Here is a 23,241-nt window from a genome sequence, read left to right as displayed (position 1 = left end):
GCAATCATTCTGTATAAAGCTCATGAGAAATATACTTTAAAACATAAATCTACTAAATATACTTTAAAATAGAAATCTACTAACAGTTATCTCCACATGCCCATTTTAAAAAAGAAAACAAAAGAATTAATAGGAAATAAAGATTATTCCTTATTCATGCTAGGCCTGACTCCAACACTGGTAATCAGATTGACACAAATACTTTAGTTGTATTTACTGGAAGCAGTAGGACAGGCAAATATAGCCTAGCTAGAGGTGAGAGAATCCAGATTTCTCTGATTCCAAGGTTTATTATTAACAAAACCTTCAGTTACTCACACCCCACAAAATGGTTTCAGCTGAACAGTCAAACCACTACTTGGAGAAAAGCACACATGTGATAAAGAGAATGAAAAAGCTTACTGACGTGTTGATACATGCCTGATAAGGAAAACAAAAACCTACTTAAAAAAAAAACCAATAGTTGAGTTGTAGTCAAAGTCAGAAGCAGCTAAGTCAGAAGCAGCATCTAGTCCATTTTCTTTCCACATTTCGAGATGTTTGCAACAATGCTGAAGGTACTCCTCATTCTAACAACTCTTGCAGGTAAGAAAACAAACTTACTCGAGAAACGGGTCAAAAATAGGGAGCAGGCAAACCTGACTGGCAAACCAGAAGAACATTCAATGTTTATTTCTAGAGGGAATGAAAATTATGGCTATAATGCTATACCATCTCACGGAAATGAAGATCCCTCACTGATGCGTTTTTTGCTCAGGAATATGGTTTGAGCTTTGCTTACAGTAAATTAATGCTTTGCTCTAAAGCCAGGAAGAGGCAAAGAGCTCATGCCTAGACCTAAACTGTTTTGCAAGTTTCAAGGTTATGCTTTCTCACTTTTGGGTTTTTTTTGATAATAAGCATGGGAAATGATGCCTTGGTGATGGTGCCTTCTGATGTGATGTCTCTCATCAAAAATCAGGGAAATATTAGCATGAAAATAATCTATTGGATTTCAATGAAGTTAAGCAAGGACATAACACACTGTGGAAGCGAGCATTTAGATGGCATAAGGCAGATCATATAAATCAAGGATTTGTGGTGATTATACATTATTCATTCTTTCAAGGACATTTCTCTGTCCTTTCTAATATGAACAGAAATAGGAATTTTAAGTCTAATGGTACAAGGTGAATGGACTCTGTAGTCGCTAAAGAAAATGGAAGTTGGTTTCCACACTTTCTCTTCGAGAGGGAATTTTCTGTTCGGAATTTCTTAGAAATATTTTAAGCAGTTGTTCCTGTGGTTTGCATGATCTCTCTGTCTCTCACATACACATACACAAAACCCATAGCTTTTTGCCTTAGAAATGAAAAGGAATTCAGTGTTAGTACAGATATTTGACAAACAGCAACCTCTAATTTTAAAGTTCTGGATTTAAGACTAACACTGCACCCATACTGAGGGGAACCACAAACTGGGGATTTTGCAGCAAAATTCATATTTACTAAAACTAAATTCATATTTACTCTGCTAGCATTAAAAACCTGCAGTAACTTTCCCTGTAGCAAGCATCAGCCTTATGGTAATATCGAAGAATGAGGAGATATATCAACTATTTTTAGCAACAGGTTAAGTCCTGTTCAAATTAACTTTTTCCCTAAGCTATTTCCTAGTCATACACTTTCTCTCCTTTAAGTCAACAGGACAATATGTATGAGATGGGATTATTAGTCTGAAGCTGCAAATAGTGAATTAAATGCAAAGCAAAACTCCCACTAGCTTCATCAGTGCAGGAATGGGCAGGCGGATCCAGTCTGCTCCCTGTGTAGCCAAAAGCACTTCCTTACTGCTAGTGAGAGCGTTCAACAGCCTTGATGGGCAAAGACACTTTTACAGTTTCACTACAGCTGAGCAAAACTATGCCTATTCCAACTAAACGTATTTGATTCCAATATACGGCTTCACGGTAACTAGCCTGTTTTGTGGAGTCACTTACACTAAAATTATTTTCCATGGGGAAAGCTTGCAATGTTCAGGCTCTATGGCATTCCTGTCTTCAGAAACATAGAAAGATGAAGGAAATATATGGTGCAAATGACTGAAAAATGAATATTTTAGTAGAATATCATTGCACTCACAGCTTTATTTCAATGAAGAACAGAAAACAAATACTTCCAGTAAACCTGGAAGTACTATCGTGGCAAGAAACTATCATCCTCTGGCAGCAATGACTGTTAAAGTTGAGGAGAAGAGTGAAGAGCAACACCTGCAATAGTATCACAGGGATATTGTATTAACAGGACGGAGTAAGCTACTGTGAACTCACAGGACAGGCAAGACCTCCAACAGCGCTGAGATCTTTCTTTCCAAGGCAAATCAACACGAAATCACACCAGCACGCAGCCATTCTCAGGAGACTAATTTTATGTGTATCTTGAAGCTTACTTGCTGCAGTTTGAGCTCACTAGCTCTCAGCCTAGCCACCACAGTCATGAAAAGTGGGTTATTCCCTTCTTCTAATATTTGAGCCATAAAACAAGGAAAACAGGCTTCTGCCCCAAAGACATAGATTTACATGTTCTAGGAGCCGATGAATCTGGAATATTTACAGGGTTCAAATGATTACAATGAAAATGCTTAAAATGAAATAATTGATATTTCTTTTGTAAACAATGTTTCCTCTCATATGGTTGATAATCCGAGCAAAAGACTCTTTTTGATGTTACTGAAAGTTCTGCTGAAGCTCTCAAAGGCAGTGCCTTAAGAGGCACAGATATTCCATTACGATAAGAACATTTTGCATGTCTTGCCTCTGTCGTTCATCCATCCACAGGAAGTTACCTAGTATGACGTTGTCGTCTCAGTTATTGTTATATTTCACCACAGAAAGTTCCAAAAGACTTATATTTTCCAACATGAAATATTTTCACCTTCAGCATCTTTCGATGGTAGCTTTAAAACTGGACTCAACACTCCAGCAAAAGCCTGAAATTCGGACTTTCACTGAGTCATGTCACCAATTCAATTAACATCAGTGGAGAACAGAAAGGGACTAATGCACAATTCCTGTCATTAACATGGCTCTGTAGGCAGGACCGATCAGAGCATTATGTGTTTGCTCCCTTTTTGTTCAGAGCACGCTAGAAAGGGTGGATCAGATTTCCCTCAAATTTCTCATAACCTACACAGTAAAAGCAGTTCCAAAAGTTTAGCTTGAGATTTGCGATACAGAGGCATCAGAAGTGAAAGACTTGGGCATATGAGCACTAAGAAGCCTAAGCAAAAGCAAAGTGAATGGCAAAGGAAAACAGGGAAAGCTGCAGGATCCCAGGCTGGGGGAACATGGCAGCATTGATAACTCAGAGATGGGATACAGGAATGTAAGTAGCTGGCTGCAGCAGATGGTAGAGAAGATGAGACCTCAGAAGGATAGCTGTGAAAAAAGAGGGCGAGAAAGGTGTAAAAGAAGGTTAGAGACAGCGCAAATGAGAATGTGAAGTTCAGAAGCTCACTAGGAGTGTGGAATGAAGGTCTGGTTTGGCTGCAGTCTCTTAGTGAGAAATACAAGTCTCTGCAGGTAAGAACAAGTATCTTTTAGGGTCTCTCTTTTTTGAAATCTTATTTGTTTTAAGGGGTCAGGAGTTCTTGGAGATTTATTTCTTTGTTAGCTTTTACTCACTCCCAGTTTGTTATCACTGAAATTTCCACACAAAGCCCAAGGCCAGCCGTTCTGAACAGAGCAGCGCTGGACACGTACAGGTTTCTCTCCCAAGGCCGGGTGTGAGGAAGCTCAGCCCAGCTGATGGGGCAGCCCTGCTGATGCTTCTCCCCTATCCTCGTTTTGGCAGGTCTCGGTGTCAGCAGCATCGTGGTGACCATTCCACAGCAGACGGTGAATGTCACGGCAGGCAGCAACGCAACTCTCCTCTGCACGTTCACGGGCTATGAGCCGCAGGGAAACGTCTTAATTCAGTGGAGTTTTTACAGTGCCAAAGAGAGCGAACTGCATTTAGTAAGATATTTATTTATTATTGATATGAAGATATATTTAATACATCCCTTAAGTCCTTATAAGGGCCTGTTTTATATTACCTTTGCCAAGAATATTGTTACATTTAATAGAATTTTCCTTACTACAAACCTGGGAGGCAGGTAACATTGATATTCCTACCTTAAAGACAAGGGACGATGAAATTAAGGGCCAGATGCACAAAGTATCTTGGCTCCTGGCATGCCTGAACTCTTACAGAAACTTATGGGAAGGTACAGCCACATCTACCAGAGGATCTAGGTGCTTAGATACCTTGCTCCAAGTTAGGCAGGAAACTTGGAGTGCAGCAAAGAGCAGGTACCCAAAACCCATGCTCGTGCTCTGGCTCCCAGACCAGCTCCTTTTTCTCTTGCCCCAGAGATAACTCCTCTATTGCCAGGATCACTTTCCGGGTAAAACAGTCTTGCCTTGACACTACAATCCCCATTTAAGGGTGAAATAAGAGCTCCCTGGCTCAGCCATTACCATCGACATCGCACAGCTCAGTGACAGGGACAGTAGGTAACAACAGACTCTCCAGAAATGTGTTCTGCCAGGAAAGCAGCCACAGCAAACTTGCATCAGGGCTTGTAGCATCCTCACGGATAGCACTGCGGCAGCAGAACAACTATATATCAAGTACAGATATATACCACATATATATCTGTACCACCTAGTAGGATGGAGCTTAGCACAGACACGGCACTGTGCTCTGAGGGGCACCAAGCACTCCAGAGCTACGTGCCTTGAAGTGGTGCCTGGGGCTGCAAAGAGCAGCCCGGTCCTACCTGGGAGAAGTCAGGATGGGCTGTGCAACCTCCTATAGAACGTACTCACTGCAGTGCCCAGATTTGAAGAGATATCAGTTCATCCCATGTTTTTTGTGGTGAATCAAATCCCTGAATCTCGCCTCAAGAGCAATATGCAGACCATGTCAGCAGGCCTGAAAGGTGCTGAGCAATCAGCACCACCCTTCCTCTGGAAGGAGAAATGCTGATTAGAAGTGCTACTACATCCTTCAAGATGACTGTGATTTTTTTCAACGCCCTAGTGCTGACTGGCACTGTTCAGATAGGCCATCCCTCCCTTTTCTCTCCTAGTTTCCACCTTGCAGCTAACACTTTTCTTTGGAAAGCTCAAGCTTCTGCTTGACGTTACCCTGAGAATTGGTATAAACAAATCAGAATAACTTACACCAGCGGTGTGCTCCACACGGATGATACTCCTGTCAGGATAAGAACTTCCTAATGATATTACATTAGAAGGTTTGCTGTCAGTCACAGATTCACACCTTTGATTTGGTTTATAAATCATGGTAGGATGAGACTGTAATTTGCAGAATGTACAATACAAAATGTCTTCGGCATCAGACAGAAACAGCCAAAATGTTAGAAATATCAATTTAACAGATTGAAGGCTCACCCAAGTGCAGCATATCTGAGCCCTTGCTAAGGACTGTATCCCTGATAAGTGCACACTGTGGGCCCACCCCGGACCTGACTCTAACTGAATGCCGGCCTGATACACAGACGCCTTGCCTGACTAATTGTATGAAGAGTCATTACTCATATAGTTGGCTTTTTCAAGTCAAAACTATTTTCATAGTGAAATATTCATGAAAGGGTGGTAGCTTCAGATTTTCTAGTTAAGTTGTACATAGTATAATGTAATTATACTATTATTCTTACACATATAGTATAATATGACTAATTTTGGTCCACTGTGTTGTATCATAAATTCTAATCACTCATTCAGGTTGGGAGAGGATCAAGCCTATCTTCTACAGATTTGCTTAGGCTCTCTCCGTTTTACTGGCATCAAATTTTCCATGATGCAAGGGAGTAAATAAAATATATTTTCTGTTTACAACCAAGACCGATGAGCAGACAGAGCAAGTTGCAGTTGCAAGACAGCTTGGAGGGAGAACCAAGAGATCCAGGAGGGGAAAACTATTTGTAAATTGTGACCAGTGATGAGAGAACACCCTGTGAGGATTGTAAGCTGAAAACACCATGGGTGGTTCAGAGTATTTTCAGCAAGGACTAACTAAATGTCAGGGAAACGCTATGGATCAATCCTTTCAGCACTCGCCCTCAGCTACAGCTCCCACAGAGGCCAATGGGAAGGTTGTGCCCGGGAGGGCTGCAGTAAACCCTATGGGGGGAAAACTGCCACGTGAAACTCATTTCATGCTAAATTGACTTGCTCACCACAACACGCAGGCATTTGTAATGGATGGGTCGTGTTTTCATTGAATAAAGCCCCACAGCCCCCCTATCACATAGCCCTCATCTGCTTCCAGCACGGCAACTCCTCACCACGTGGAATCCCTTCACAGCAAAACTAACCGCGTTCATACAAACACTAAGGAAGGCCAGGGCCTGCCTGTGGAAAACAGCCATGTGAGGAAATTATTCAATATGGCTGAACATGAAACCGGATATCCAACCTCTCTTTAAATACAGAGCAATCGGAGGTTGCTATTTCCATTCCAGGCGAGTGGCTTTTCTGGGCTTCAGAAGGGACGGAGCGGGTGAAAGCATGTCTGTTTTTTCTGCCAGGAGCTCTAACCAAAAAGCATCTCTCTCCCTATAAACCTGGCCTTGTCTTGGTTCTTTGGCATGAAGCTGAAGTTTCCTATTTTATTCCAAGTAGAAAATCCAGGCCTAAAAATGCATGGCAGTGCTGGAGACCGCCTGCTATGGCTCACATTGTCTAAAGTATATTAAAATGGCAAATCAAAAATATATCTAACATACTGATTAGCTGACAAAAACATCTGAATTGAATAAAAGTAAGTCTTCTAAATACCAAACAGTAGCTTGCCTTTCAGGTGTAATGAAAATTATTTAATTTTATTAGATATTTTTCCTAAAATAATGTAAATACATAGATATTGTCTTACAAATAGCCTATATTTCCCTGAAAAGATTGGTTGAAAATTCTAGTTTTGTTCATAGTTTGCCCTTTTTTCAACAGCTAAATGTATAATGTTTTCTGCCAAGTATTTTGAAGAGAGGATGAAACTTAGATTAAAAAAAAAAGCAAGAAATACTTATTCCACCTGTCTCAATGAGCTGTTATTCAGGTGATAGGTATGACTGCAGCAATATGATTAAGGAGGAGATATTCCCTATAATAGAGAAAAATCTTGCTTTTAATAAAAAACATTTATTTACAGAATTGGCAATACAGCCCTTTTTCTCCACAGAGACAGAAAACAAGAGTGCAAGCTATTAGGATTAATTAAGGCCTACTTATGTCATTAAAATGCTTTAAGCCGAAGCACTACTGAAGTTGAGCCTTAAATTACTAGATTTTAAGACATAAAATGTAACAAGCATGGAGGCCATAGGTACCCGTTCTAAAAAGTGTCACAGGACTTACAGTATAGATTTTGCAGTGCTTTGAAATATGTCAGCTCAGCTACGATCCTGACTTGAGTGAAACTAATAAGATGACAATCAGAGGAGGTGCTAGCATTAATTTAATGCCCTGGAGTTTTCAGTAACAGTATTTACCTTGCTTCAAGGTCAGGCATGGCAGTTCGCAGGCCAGATGCAGCACCCATTTCCAGCCCTGGTTTTGTGCAGCTGGCGGGTGCTCTTTGCTGTTTGTTCTGGTGTTTTCAGATCCTCGGCTGCTGTGCCCACCTTGCACAGTGCTGGGGCAGGTGCTCAGCACTGACAGTTACAAGGGAGAAGACAAAATACCACAGAGCCGCTGTTTGCAGAGCGGGTGATGAGGCGTGAGGCAGCAGTTTGCACTCCATGCAGCTAGATACGGTGTGTGCATACGTGTGTGTAGCACATCTCCACTAACTGGAGCCTAACTTCTCTTCCTGAGAAGTTTCTCCATTTCCCTTATCTGAAATAAATATTGTAAATATCAGCAAATGGAAAGTAGGACGCCATGCGTAGTCTTTCCTTCTTCCCATTTACTCCCTAGCAATATGTCTTTTCAATTAGCATATTTTATTTTTAAATAACAATTCCCAGCCAAGGATCTTGAGAACTTTCCAAATACTGAACAATCCCCATTTTACCTACGGACAAACTGAGGCAAAAAGTAGTTACTTGTTTCCTGCCAGGTACCGCAATGCATCTCATCCTGGCTTGGTTCGTAAGCTGGAGTCCCAAGCCCTACCAAGATTTACATCCGTGCTTCATTTTATTCACCGTGAGTCGCTTGGCTGACTGGAGTGTAAGGCACACAGCAGAGGGCTCAGGAGGCTGCTGCAGCCTTGCAAAGCTGAACACGGCTCCCCACACTGGGCAGAGCCCGGCTGGCGACGCCAGTGACAGCAAGGGAAATACCCCACGGCTATGCGGCCGGCCAAAATACGCCTGGGCAGGATTCCCGATAGAAGTTTTAGATTAAATGCTAGACAAGTCAAGGAAATCAACTACTATAATTTGTAAGAGAACCTAATTATTGACAGGCCTGTCACAAAAATGTTTTCTAAAAAAAGCAGGCTTGAAATATTTGCATATGGTGATATTGACACTGCTTTAGTAAAGCCACTGATGGACAGCTGGAAGGGAAAGAGTGTTAACAGTATGCAACAGCAATAATATCTTCTATTTAATTTATAAAGTAGCTTTCATCCTGAAGGAGCCCTGCATTTTCCCCCTAGCTATACTACCAAGCAAGTATCACCCAGCTTCCAGAGGGAAGGAGGGTCTTGTGTGTGTTTTCCAGTGAACAAGGGCCACATGCAGCTCTTCCCCAAAGAGAAGGACAGTTGGATCTTTCTAACCAGGCTTTAAGACCTGACCACTTTCCAAAATCTTCATGGGAAGGAGCCATCTTGTGCTCTACAGCTCAGGAAGGGGGGAGACAACGCGAGTCCTAAGGAACAGCTCATGGTGGGGAACTTAGTCTGAAAAGAGATGAAGAAAGTGACCTGAGCACAGCCCTCTGCTCCTTTCACCTGGAACTCTGAGCTTGATCAATCCAGATTACCAGCAGTCCCCAAACCAGCACAGCTCTGCTGCCTGCCACAGGACAAGGCCACGGGCCACCCAGTCCTGTGAGACAGTGCAGGGTTCTCCTAAAAATCAATGGAAGAACAAATGTCTCCACACATGATAACAGTAATGGCCAAGCTTTCCAGAGATCCCAGTACACGCTGAGCAGGGAATTACTATCCATTGCCTGTTGGAATCTCCTAGCACTGGTCTGCAGATAATCAAATACACTGTTATGCCGAAGCAGACAAGAGCGAGGATGCAAGGAAAGTGGAAAAGAGCAGAAAGCGATCAGGTTGGAGCTGGTGTGTTTGGGGCAAATATTACATCATTGTCTTAGTTTGTTTCACTTTAGATAAAACTTGAAAGTAAGATTGCACTGCATCCTCATGCTCTTTCTGAGGGCTTGAGACATCTTCTGCAACTCCCCTGAACATGAGGCACCATGCCCTCACTTCAGGGGAGCTGTGCAGAGCGGGCTCTTGGCTTTGGGGGAACATTTAAAGTTTCATTCAACTCTCAGACGAGCGCATTTCTACTCAAATACAGCATTCCCCGTGTGCCTATATTCACAGTATGGATGAAAAGTCAGTCAGTCAATGTCAAAAGATGGTGTATGTGACAGATGCGCGGGGAAGATGTAGCTGGACATACAAGGTAAGAAAAACAATACCCACTATCTTAAGGGAAAAAAAAAGAGCTAAATAGCTTCTGCTAGATTTATACTGCTATGAGAAATGAAATCTTGTTCTGGATTAAAATCCTAAAACAAGCACATAGACTGAAATGAATTGAATCGGAATTTTTATCTTGCCCTATATTTTATTGCATTTTCCACAATCAAAATTATTTGAATGTAGCTGCTGTCCTTTCGCACAGCTCTTCTAGGTGGCTGAACGCTTGAAGCTTTTGGCATTTCTCCCCAAAGGGTATCTGAAGGGCATGTCCCCACATCAGCAGCCTCTGGGTCTGGATGTGAGCAAGTCTGAGTAACCCAATTTTTGAGGGTAGATATTTACATGCAAAAAAATACTCATCCTGGATCCTGTTTCTAGAATAGAGCATTTTGATATGTGATGGATACAGAGAAAACCAAAGGTGACTCCACATTGGTTTCCTCTTAGCTGCGAGCTGACCACTGTCCGAGCCATTCCAAACCTTGATTTTAGTGGGATTCTTGTCTCCGCACTAAGTAGGGTATATCTCAAGTAAAGGTCTAGCAATAACTACTACGGAGCAGCTTTACCAAATGTATCAAGAAAGACAGTTTCTGCTTGATGTGCTGTAGAAATTACTCACTAATAGTCCGGCCGCAAGGATGATACAGTGAGAACGCAAAAGAGCTGATCCTCAGAAGCAGATTGCACAGGAAGCTGCTGAAATGATTAGTTCTCTAAAAGCTTCTGACTCCTTCCTTTTCTCCTTCCACTGATGCTCAACGGCGACAAGAGGCTTCTAGTCATTATTAACATCTTCAATTGCCCATGCAAAAATCCCAGTGCCAGTACTGCAGGGCATAAATTTTCCTGCTATAGTCTGGCAGAGCAGTTTCAACAAAAATGGGTGAAAAGAAGCCCCAGGTGAAAAAAAGGCAGCTGAGGCCAGACTCAGCCACATTTCACAAGCCACAGAAACCAAGGCATGTGGGAGCATTTGCTTCCTTATCTGGCTGACTTCAAAACCAGGCTTTAGGCTTTAATTAACACTTTCACTGTGCTGCATTTGCTCTCTAATTAGACAAGAAGATGTTTCAGGGAGGGATGTACACACATTCTTTCCCTTGTCATTATTTTATAAATTCTACCTGTACTCAGAATTCAGGAAGAGATGTTATCAAACTAGTAAAGCTGTTAGCATTCCCATTTGCATTTATCGTTATCCTTTCATAGTTATTTTTCTATTAGTTTGAGAAAACGTCAAACAGCTAATGCTCAATAGTGGGGCCCTCTGAAAGCCTGAGCTGTGCAGCTCTGCGGGACAATTCACACTGTGGATCAGACTCAGATGGTGAATGCATCAGCCTGCAGAAATCTCTCTAGACAGGATGCTGCAGCTCTGCGACTGCCAGTGGAGGAAAGTGAGAAGGGGCTGGAGGAGGGAAGACAGGTATTCAAGAAGGAGTCACGTCCCCAAACAAGAATTTCACACAACCGTGGAGGTTGTCAAACATTATGAAACTCATCTCCAAATACATCTCATTTTACAGATTTTATATCCAGATGTATGAGGCTAAACAGCAATGTAACAACAACAGGAGATGGGGATAGGAGAGACACCGACCTGGAAATTATGTATTAGTCCCTCCAAAGACATTCAAAAGACACATAGCCCTGTCCCAAGAAGGCAGAAGAAGCAGATGGAGGGATGTCTCTTCTATTTTACTGCCTGCTTTTTCATATGTCCCTGTCATCCTCCATGAAAGAAGAACTTTCCATGAGTGAGAAGCTGTATAAGGAAAACCTGCAGGTGGATTTCTTATTCTCTGCCAAACCTCTGGAAACTTCTGAAAATCCCAGGCAAATATTGTTCTCATAATAACACAAGAAGGAGAGCAGCTTTCCCATGGTCGGGGGAAGGAGAAGCAACAGGCCTGTGATTTCATACAGCTCCTTCTCGAGTCAGAGGGACGCTTTATGGGCAACTTGTCTGTTTTCTAGAAATGAGTGTATGAGATTGGGAATTATTAGGATCAACATTTTAGGAGTGATAGCATGGCAGGGTTTTTTTTTTTTATCAGTTATTTGATTAGTCATCCCAGACACCTGCTCCCCTGAAATGTGAAAGGCATCATTATAGAAAAGCTTGCATGAGCAAAGCTAGTTGGTAATGAGAAGTTGTAGCCATTACTGTGTCCTTAACATGGTTTTTACACTGGTAAATCAACAACTTCATTAGAGCTGCTACTGATTTGCTTGAGGACATAAGGTGTATATTTTCAGAAAAGTATGGCAGATTTCTTTCAAGATACTAGACTTAAAATAGATTTATTATATCTAATTGAAAATGCCTCCAGCAAAAGTCTGATCAAATTTACAGTTAGCCCATATAAGTATCTTAGGGATATTTTCGGTAAAATTGAAAGAAATGTCAATGAAATTTGTGTTTCTGGTAGGGGACAATAGTTGTCAGTTGCTAAAAAAAAAAAAAAAAAAAAAAAAAAAGGTCTACATTTTCAACAGAAAATAGCCTTTTGACTATTGAATCGAATATAAACATTTTTGCAAGGATACTAATTTCAGCTTTTTGTAAAGTACAAGTGTGCATTTTTCAAAGATAGTATAGAAATAATCCTCTACACAAAGTTTTAAAATATCTGTTTTCAGGATATTGTTGCAAACAGGCTATGAATTCACAGCCAGTTCAGTGAAACGTATTCCTCCTAAATGAAATTTCCTGTGTACACAATCCAGTCATACCTCTGGGACAAGACACATACTCAGTAATTAATCACATTATTCAGCCCTTGTGGTATTTACCACCTTCCTTTAGGCAATAAACTCCAGAGCCAGAGAGATAAGTATCATACAGTAGCAGAAGAATAGAGAATAGCCTGGAGCCTGCAGAGGATATGAATGCATTTCCTTACGATGTTCCACTGCAATTATACGCTCATAGTATGTATTTTTATATACATATATATATATGAAAAAAAGCACAAAGACTTTGTTTAAATAAATAGAACAAGTATTCTATGTAATACTGACAGCTGTCTCAAATTTAACAGTGTACGCAACATATTTTCTCTGCGTACATTCAAACAGAAAGAAAGAACACACGGAATTCATTTTTCGGAGCATTATACAAGGCCGAGATACATAATTTACCCTGACTCCAGACCAAGTAAACCGCATCCAGGCGGCACGCTTGCTCTTCTATTTTGTTTACTGGCACATCTTGACTGCATCTAAAACTCACTGCAATGCCAGGCCTGTATCCGAGGAACATGCAGAGATGTACGCTGAGTTGGCACTCAGTGCATCAATCCCGAATCCCTCTGAGGTAGATGCAGAGTAGAAATTAGCCCCCTTTTCAGTAATAAGGCCTTTTAGCAGAATATAAGGGATCTGCCTCCCCTCTTAAGCTGCTGGAAGTCAGTATGAGTTCATTTGAGCCACTATACTTAATTTCACATTAGTGTGAATAGCTGATGGCAGCTCGTCCCCACCCAAATGGACATTACTCATATGTAATGTCCATTACTCATCCATACAATGGACATTGGACTGAGAGGAGATGCATATCTAGACTATCAGCACTGAGAGCTACAGAGCAACCTCAGTGTAAAGGACGCTGAAGTCAGACATCAGTTTTTGTAACTTCAGATTCTTGTAGAAAACAGTGTATGAAATTTTGCTGTTGCTTATACTAGGATACCTGCAGAATGAGGCAAGTACAGCTGGCACACTTTTGTAATTACTGGCATATAAGTTAGAGACTTCAATATATCCCTTTTCATGAGAGAGAGTATTAAACAAGTTCCTTGTTTTGAACAGCCCCATGCACTTGTGGAATATAAGGGTGGGCATCCAAACACTAGTTTTGCAATAGAGGTTTATCTGCAGATGATGGCAATGTATATATGCACTTTTAAAATATATATACCAACAACAAAATTTAAGGTAGTTGAATGCCAAAAAAAAAAAATGGAAACTGGAGAGCCTCTCCAGCTGGTTTGCAGAGTTTCTGACCTAGTCTGTCACTGTGCTAACATTAGACCCCTTACACATCCTCGGCGCAACACCATCTTCTCAGGCATTTGTGCTGTAGCTGTGTAGCTCTGACATTCGTCTCTGCATCAGCTGGATCCAGTGTTTGCAACCATGGCGTAGGGAAAAGCAAAGTCTGCCTGGAAAGCAGATGCCATTGCACTTGAGACAGGGCCAGGCTGCAGTACTGGAGCTTCTGTGCACCAGGTTCTGCCCTTCATTTCAAAACCTTATCATTGCATAAACCAGCTGTGCTCTGGCAGTGCTGGGGTGTAGCTCAACTTAAGCTAACAAAGGCTTTTAGATAACATTGCTTAAAGACTTCAGTCAACACTGTATCAGGGTGGATAACTGGAGTTAAGAATGAACATTCTTGGTGCAATCAGCTGATTTGCAAAGTAAAGCAAATTATACTTCTTGCCTGGGGATTTGCAGTGTCCCTAAAGGGAGGAAACTCAGTCCAAAAGGAAATTTTGAAACCAATAGAAATTGAATAACATTTCATTCCCATTTGTGAAGTTTTTTTTTTTTTCTACAAATGTTTTCTGACTATTGCATTAAAAACAAACTGTCAGTTAGCCCTCAATAAGTATATTTATATCACTGATTCTGAAACTCTGTCAGTAGGAAAGGCAGTAGACGTAGCTGGGTCTCAACCTGTAATTCCATACGGTTACCACTCCCCACCCAGGATGGAAAAATCACTGAATATGCTGGAACTGGTCACTTTTCCTAGGTGATGGAGTTTGTGCATGTAGGAACTGGGGATCATTTTGCCTATCCCAAATACTATGATTTGAGTCACATTTGAGATAATATTGTAAAACGTCTGAGAAAAGTAATTAGCATTCCATAGTTTTGCACACTAACTTGTTCTTTCAGATCTCAGTTTCATAGCAGAAATGTATACATACTCTTTGAGACCTATTCAGATACATCCCTACAGCAAGGGAGCTATCACAGCTTGTAAGCAGACTCAAGTCCCAAGTCTCAAACTATTAGCCAGTCTCCACAGTGATCTCAGTTCTACCTGTCCTTTGTGCCAACAGACAGCAGGCTTGGGCTTATAAGGTAGTTATGTATTAAGTGAACAAATTCTACTCTCACAATGCTGCTAATCAGAAATAGTGCTACTGAAGTCAGAGAAAGCAGTCAGTGTAGACTTGTGAATTTTTATCTGTGATGAAATATGGTATTCTGCAGAGACAGGCTTTTATTCATGACCCCGAACAGGTGCCCATCAAAGCAGGAAGGCCAACAGCTCTTCTATCTCCAGTAGAAATCAGGAAAAACCACAAGATGTCCATGACACTGGCTCTGATTCTGATTACACAAACAAGGAGAAGAGCATGGTTGCTTTAACTGCATGTGTGATGATTCTGCTGGTGCTCTTGTGCAGCATTTTTATTGCTTCCAAATTTACTTCAAACAGATAAGATGCCTTGTTTGCTTAGGCCTACTATGTCTTGGGGATTCCTTTCACTTCTCTGTTTGCTAGCTTCTGTATTTGGAAAGCTCTGCAGCCACCCACTTCATGCACTGCCAGGTCCACCCTAGTCCTATGCTTCTATTGAGTTGATTATTAATATATCACAAACTATCTAGTCTTCAATTAGTGCCAATGTTAATTACGCATGACTTGGCATTATTACACAGATTTGTTATATGACAGTTAATGGTCTCACCCTTTGTTTTTTCAAAGGCACTTGGAGTATCTGCTTAGTTACTGTCCTTTACACTGTTAAAAAATCCCTGTCCTCTAAGAACCAATAGAAACATATATTTAAATATATCCATTTTTTTATCTCAACGTTTTGGGGTAAAGGGGCAAGACAGGGACTTGCTCAGTTTGCTCAGCTTTTTCAAACTCAACTATGCCAGTTATGACAAAAAAAAAGTGGCAACTGAATCCTTTGTTATCAATCTTACAATTGATTTTGTGTCACAGATTTATTATTCTTCAGGAGGACAGGGTCATTCCTCTTCAGGATTTCAGAACAGGATCACAGCCGCAACAAATCCAGGGAATGCCTCAATAACAATCTCCAACATGCAGCCCTCAGAAACTGGTTCTTACACCTGTGAAGTTCTCAGTCTACAAGATGCTGGACAGAGTCAAAAATCAATGATTGTCAATGTGCTGGGTATGTGCTTTTCTTCTGTCTTGTGTCATTGCAGTATTCTTGTTTTATTATAAAATAACAAATTCAAACCTCGAAATATGTAGGACTAGAGAAATTAATACAGCTCTGATGCACAAGACCCATAAAGCAGAGAAATAAGTCAACACGGAGAAAACCTTTTCCAAAGGCCCTCTGATGGGAAACAGGGCTCATGGTGCCCTCTAGCTTCCAGACAAAGCAAACCCTACCTGATTTTAGCAATCACACCTATTTGTCCTATGACAATCTATGTTTAGATTCACTTTGGTACCTACAGCTACCTCACGGGAGCGCATAGCTGGAACTACTCAACATCACTAGGACACACACACACAAAGTGGCTTTAAAGTGGCAGATAATAGTCAAAACCTGCAGTTTAACAGTATCAGCCACTGATTTCAAATTCTTTGTGCTCTATAGGATAGTCAAAACTTTTCTTCCTCTTTGATGGTCAACATCACAAATTGGTATCTGATTGAAAAGTCTTAGTTGGGAGCATCAGTTACTCTCTAGAGCCATTACATCTAGCATAACCCAATCCCAGCAAAGACCAAAAATTTACTGACACTCCTGGTAGGTAACGGACCTGCACGAAGATCACAGTAAACGGAGGGACAGGCTGCAGTACAGTCCAAGAATTTTGGCTCACTCCTACTTTCTAGACACTGCAAAAGCTTAGCCTGTTTTAGACGTAGTACAGAGTAGGGTGGAAAAAAGCAATAGTTCAACCATGAGAAGACCAAGCAAAATATATGAAAAGAGTGGAATGAAATAGTTTACTTGCAAATGAAAATGAATGTTTGTATTAAATCCATCCAATCACTGTATTTAAATAAAGAATTCATACCTGGTCAGAGCGACAGGTCAAAAGGGTATGAGGAAGTGATTCCAGTAATATCATTTGTCCATCTGCCAGGGATTAAAAAGAGAGATGTATAAATACACCCCCTGAAAAGTCACATTGTCAAAACATAAATATTAATTCTCAGCTAAAATCCCCAAAAGAAGAGTAATTCTTAAAACAGTTAAGTAAGAGATTGTAATCTCTTTTTCACGGCAAACCCAAGAAAGGTTGTTCACTCACACAAAACTGGGTCATATTCACAGCTGATATCATTACTGCAAGATACTGAAGAATAAGGCCTTGATTCTCTCTCTTTATGTGGAAAATGCCTTTTACCTCTGAAGAAAGGCACTGCCACATATGTGGCAGAAAATGATCTATGATAAATAGTGATTGGCCCATTATAATTAAAATAATTGATAATCTTCCAATCTAGCATCTCCCCATTATCATAATAGCATTTACAATGCAGATGCAAGAAAAGATAATAAAAATGTATCTTGGACCATATATATGTGTATGTATATATATTATATGTATGTGTATATATTTATTTAAAATTGCTTAAACCTTTATGGAGAACATTTTCTCAGATCCACAAACAAGACTTTGTTCTGAAATGGAACTCTGTAACCGGGGCTTAATTTTTCACTTCCAGCAGCACAAGAACAGAAATTGATGTGGAAGCCTCAGCCTCCCTGTGTTCTTATGATATCTATTCTCTCTCTTGTTATTTTACAGTGAAGCCATCAAAGCCTTTTTGCAAAGTAGAAGGAACCCCTGAGAAGGGCCATCTTATCTCTCTTTCGTGCCACAGCGAAGTAGGACTGCCTCGGCCCACTTACCGCTGGTACCGATTAGATGAGGACACCCTCAAACCCGTGACTGAGCAATTTGGTATGTAAATAAGGACTACCCGGTAATAGTCAAGATCTGCAGTTTAACAGCATCAGCCACTGATTTCAAATCCTTTGTACCATACAGGGTAGTCAAAACTTCTTTTGATGCTCAACATCACTAATCGGTATCTTCACTACTCAGATTGCATGACAGCTGTCACAAACACAGGATTTTGGGGAGGTCTGTTTTATGCATGTTAAAGTCTCATCTATAACATTACCTTAAATCATTAAAATGGGAGAAAATATTATGCCTTTGCACCTCCCTTCACTTGAGATTATGACTGCATTTATTCTCAGAATGACTCAATTTGCCATACAACTGCTGATCTCCATCCTGGAAATACTTCAGTACCTGATTACATTTTTATTTATGAGTTTATATTGACAGTAATACTAAAACCACCAGAGAGACATATGTGGTTGCAGGGTAGGTGTCTACTTCTCATGTTTTAATAAACACATACAAAATTCTCTGTAATAACTTTTAAGGAAAGTAAATTTCTTAAAAAATTTCAATTGAAATAACATCAAATTGAAAGTAAGCCTTTTTTTATACTCTTTCAATTGAAAGCAAATAAATGAGTAATAGGAAAAACTTTTAGCTTGTCCTGCTTTTCATCTTTTAACAGCTCTCAGTATTACTAACTAAAGAGAATCTGTTGCCTGCACAGCGCACAGTCACCGTGTACATGTTCTCTGTTTGTCACAGATCCAAAAACCGGAGTTCTTTTCATTGGCAATCTCACCACCTTTGAAACAGGATATTACCACTGCATAGCGAGCAACACCCTGGGGAACAGTAGCTGTGAGCTTGACCTGACTATAAAGCGTAAGTCTAATGTATGAAAGTTATCACATACCTGATGTGCGTCACAACTTGTTTGCGGAAAAAAAAATGCTGCAACAGCTTTAAAACACAGATTGTTTAAAACAAGAACTGTATTGGCATTAGGTAGTTTTCATCCAGATGCGCCCAGGGTTCATCCTGAGATCTGGCACCTCATTTAACACCTCCAGCTTCTTTTGTCACCAGACAGTAGGAACTGAACTTTGCTGTGACGGCAGAGGCCTTCGGTGGGAACTCACAGATAGGGAATATAGAGCAATTTCTTCCAGCCAACAGTCTCAGTGGGTTGTCTCCAGAATTCTCAACCAAACTGTGAATGGGGTTAGTACATGGACTGGGGCACTGCAGCTGGGACCATGGACTGCAATCATGGAAAAATACCTTATCCTGATGAATGTCAGGCAGGGGCCAAGCACACCTGCATGCCAACTGCTCAGGTAACCAGTAAAATCTAACAGGAGCCAAGCATACATTGTATAGCCAGCCACAAAATGTGTCCCTGCCCTTGTCACTCAATTACTCAGTCATCTAAAAAATGAAAACTGCAGACCAGAGCTAGTAGCTGTACTAGTGAAACAGTAGTTTTTTAAGGTTCCTAGCTGGTCAGAACATCTTTTTACATCTGAGCCAAAATCATAGAATCATAGAATGCTTAGGGTTGGAAGGGACCTCTAGAGATCATCTAGTCCAACCCCCCTGCATACGCAGGGACACCTAGAGCACGTGGCACAGGACTGCGTCCAAGCGCGTTTTGAAGATCTCCAGAGAAGGAGACACCACAACCTCTCTGGGCAGCCTGTTCCAGTGCTCTGGCACCCTCACTGTTAAGAAATTTTTCCTTAAGTTCCTGTGGAACTTTTGATGTTTCAGTTTCCGGCCATTTCCTCTAGTCCTATCAGTGGCCACCACTGAAAAGAGACCATCCCCGTCCTCTGCACTCCCTCCCTTGAGGTACTTATAGACACTGATTAGATCCCCTCTCAGCCTTCTCTTCTCCAGGCTGAACAGGCCCAGCTCCCTCAGCCTCTCCTCATAGGGCAGATGTTCCAGGCCCCTAATCATCCTTGTAGCCCTGCGCTGGACTCTCTCCAGCAGCTCCACATCCCTCTTGTACTGTGGAGCCCAGAACTGGACACAATACTCCAGATGCGGCCTCACTAGGGCTGAGTAGAGGGGCAGGATCACTTCCCTCGACCTGCTGGAGACGCTCTTCTTAATGCAGCCCAGGATTCCATTGGCCTTCTTGGCCACGAAATCAGGACATACAGGCAAGCTGAATTTCAAAACAGATTGACAGGGACACTTAACCATGGCAGTCACAAATATGGCATTTGTTGATCATACGAGCACAATTCTCTCTCTCCCAGAGAATCCTTGGCCCCTCTTGGATTTTAGGCTTTTGTTCTTTGAACCTAGTGTCTTCGTTCTGCTAACAACCTCTCTTCTAAATTCCCATGGTGTTTTGCTGCATTAATACCTTGGGTTTTTTTTTTTATATAATTCAACTAATACTTTTTTTTTTTCGTTCCAGATTCAGAGGGTGGTATTGTTGCTGGAGCATTAATTGGAGCAATTGTGGCAGGTGTTATCATTTGTGTTATTGTGTGGTTCTTAACCAGGAGGGAAAAGAGAAAGAAAAAGAAGTCATCAAGTAATGAAATGCAGTAAGAAGTTGTTCGCTTGATTTTAAGACATTAATTTCTGTAAAGCAATGATGATAAACCAGAACTAAGTTGAAATATATTTACTGTATATGTTTATGGTGGAATAAGTAACATGGGATTTGATAAAATTTTGAAAGACTATTTATGTGTGTGACTTAAACTGTAGCTCATGTAACAGAAGCTGCCATTGCCATTAGATTCATATTTACATGTAGCCACCACTTAGCAATATCTACAATAGCAAACAAATGATTTTCAAACACCATAATGAAAAGAGACAACTTAGAAAAAGCAGTATTTAACAGTTACTGTTAATGGCACACAGAGAAAGTAAAAAAGGGACTGCAGCTAAAGGCTCACTCAGCAGTTATACTGGGATTGCACATGACTGGATTTAAATACAGAGCCCTTGGTGAGTTCCGTACTATGAGAAACACTACATGGTGTCCAAGATTGAACCGGCAGATGTGACAAAAGACATGGGACATCTGTGCTCTTCTAAAGTGGCAGCTGAAAGACAGGTCTGATACCCTAAAATATCTCAAAAGGCAGGGGACGCCGAGGTTTAGGAAACAGAATGGAGCCAGAATGTCCACTGTGATCCTGCTCTGGCAAAGTGACCTCCTCCACGTTTTGTTTGCTCGCTTATCTTTTAAACTGCCGCATCATCAGGACAGGGATAATCTTGTGTGCTACATGCAGACTAGAGTTAGCCCCATGATGTTAATGACAAATTAATACATGCAGTTGAGGACAGAAAAGATATTACATCCTCTGGGACATTTCCCCACAGCTCAGGTCTAAGTCTTCCTGACATGGAATTCCGTTAATCCAAACCAGTGGCCAAACACTCATGTACCTGATTTCTGCATTGAACCGATGTAGCAACTGCTGCAGCAGCATTTTGATGCTCGGATCCTGACCAACCTTACCGCATTGAATTAATCTACTAGCATCTGATATTTTGTACATGTGAAACTATTTAAATACCAAGAGTTGATTTATTATTGCTTTGACAGGCTAAATAGAATTCATATCCATTCTAAAAATATTTTCCTAGATTTCAGTTATTTTTCATAGCTCTTTTCTCACTTCACTATATTATTTATATATTTGAATGGCATACCAGATCTGCAAGCAATTTCCCAGAAAGTTCAAGACCAGCATTTTGTTTTTTGAACAACTTCTCAACCACAGCCAATACAGTTTCCCATTCTGCTCCTGTAACCTTGCACTGAGGCATATCAAAATCTATTTTATTCTAGTGGGATCGGCTAACCTGATGATGCAGATCCATCTTGTTACTTAACACACTGTCAATCTGTGTCTTAGCAACTGTGATTTTATAGGCTGCGAGGGCTTTCAGGTACTAGAGTAAGAGAATCATAACAGTATGGGGGTTACCATTTAAGCAAAACCTTATTATAAAGACTAATTCTTTTGAAAGATTGTAGCACAGGTGGGATACCAACACATGAAATCACAATCCTCATCCTGTCTTCCTGCAGAGTAATGACTCAGAAACAACCCAATGCAGAGTACGCTCAGGTACCTACTGAAGAAAACATACCTGCAACCACAGTTCCACCAAGCAATGCGACAAATGAGTATCCTAATGTTGAGGAAACAGCAGCATCTGGGGCACCTGAAAACAATGAGAAGCAAGAAGTGGAAAAAGAGGAACTAGCCTAGAGTTTTAATACGTTTTTTCTTGTTGGCTTTGGGATTCCTTTATTAAAAAAAAAAAAAGTTACCGAATTAGCATAGCAGCATGACCAAAATTTAAACCTGCATTAGTACTGTGAACCACTGGGCAAGACATTGAAAAGAATCCACTACACATACACAGTTTATGAATAGCAAACATTCAATTAGCAAACCTTCACATTTAACCAATTTTCATTTGTTATTTAGTAATATAAAAATATAAGCCTAAAACCACTATCATCCCCACTTATCCAACCTATTTTGGCATACTTATAATATGGTTTGGACAAAGTAAGAGCTTTCCAATCAACTATTTGTGATGCTGTGTGTACCCATACACAGTTCTGAACCACAGCAACCTTCTCCAGACACAGGGCTGGCCAATGTCTTGTTCCCTGTGCAGCTACAGACACTTGACAATGCTCAAAGATCTGATCTTGCACTTCAGGAATCAATAGAAGTTTCATCAATGTGATCAGAAGATAGAAACAAATTTTGAGGCCTGGTCCAATGGAATCTCACATGTCTGAATTCCACTGGAAAAAAAAAAAAATCCTGGAATCCTTTACTCTTTTGCTGCCTAACATGGGCTATACATTGTTAACAGTGTCCCTCTTGGCTTTAAAGTTCCCAAGACACCAGAGCTCTAGAAGTGCAAGTTTCAGCTGTTTTCTCCAATTTAATGAAATCAGCAGTTGGATACCCACTTCGCATCCTGACTGTCTGGTTTCCAGATATGGGAGCTGGAAACATAAATTCCTCACAAGGTTTCTGATAAAAGATATGCATAGTACCAGATTTCTCAGCAGGTACAACTGCTTTCAGAACTCACAAAGAAATATTGCTACTGCCTGCTGTAACACATTCGCTTATATTCTTCCCTTCCCTTTTGCTTGAGATAATTTACATCTATTTCCAGGGAACTGTCTTACTCACTACACAACTTGTGCTACACTTCATAAGCACGATAGTCCTGCAACTCTAACTAGGCTCAGTAGCAGAGGAAGCACAGCCTACTCCTGCTAGCCTGCCATTTCTTTTCAAAGGTGTTCCCTAATGAAGTAATTTGAGCTAATTATTGGGCCTGCCTGGTAGTGTTACTAATTTTGAGTAATTGCCGCTCTGACCCATCATGGAAAACACGTACAATTCTCTTCATAACACTGCTGTAGTTATTTCCTCTAAAACAAACTCCACATATAAATATATCTGAATTATATTTTTATGGCATTGACAGCTTTCCAATTTTGAGGCCCCTGTAACAGTATTATCTTGGATGAAGGGGGAGACAATATGTGGCCATCATCATCTTTAATCTCACTTCCAAAAATTTCTCTGCACGCATTCCTTACACAGCTTAGTAAGCTAAAGCCTGTGGCCTGTGAAGAAGTAGTTACCTTCTACACCTTATACAGTTCGTTTAGACA

General features: G+C 40.8%; 1 protein-coding gene across 2 annotated transcripts; it reads left to right on the top strand.

The window, feature by feature from the left end:
• Positions 1-536: 536 nt before the first annotated feature.
• Positions 537-21,850, top strand: VSIG1 (V-set and immunoglobulin domain containing 1). 2 transcript variants are annotated; one of them, XM_088527582.1, is made up of 8 exons: positions 537-585; positions 3,831-3,994; positions 9,532-9,639; positions 15,637-15,832; positions 17,436-17,591; positions 18,306-18,425; positions 19,975-20,107; positions 21,616-21,850. In XM_088527582.1, the coding sequence occupies exons 1-8, from the start codon at positions 537-539 to the stop codon at positions 21,797-21,799; spliced, it is 1,110 nt and encodes a 369-aa protein (XP_088383708.1). In that variant the 3' UTR covers positions 21,800-21,850. The 2 variants fall into 2 exon arrangements, with proteins under 2 accessions (XP_088383708.1, XP_010211016.1); XM_010212714.2 differs by lacking the exon at positions 9,532-9,639.
• The last annotated feature ends 1,391 nt before the right edge of the window (positions 21,851-23,241 follow it).

Source organism: Tinamus guttatus, unplaced genomic scaffold (genome assembly GCF_059628265.1).
Source record: "Tinamus guttatus ecotype Peru unplaced genomic scaffold, ASM5962826v1 Tinamus_guttatus_pri_ptg000287l, whole genome shotgun sequence".
Classification (NCBI taxonomy): Eukaryota; Metazoa; Chordata; class Aves; order Tinamiformes; family Tinamidae; genus Tinamus; species Tinamus guttatus.
The sequence above is the reverse complement of the archived record's forward strand: the minus strand, read 5'-3'. Positions and strand labels throughout refer to the sequence as shown.

Excerpts from the sequence above, each read along its gene's own strand:
- VSIG1 (XM_088527582.1), top strand. The coding sequence starts at position 537 with ATGTTTGCAACAATGCTGAAGGTACTCCTCATTCTAACAACTCTTGCA. Across the intron at positions 3,995-9,531 it reads AAGAGAGCGAACTGCATTTA|CATTCCCCGTGTGCCTATAT; the intron begins GTAAGATATTTA and ends ACTCAAATACAG. Across the intron at positions 15,833-17,435 it reads AATGATTGTCAATGTGCTGG|TGAAGCCATCAAAGCCTTTT; the intron begins GTATGTGCTTTT and ends GTTATTTTACAG.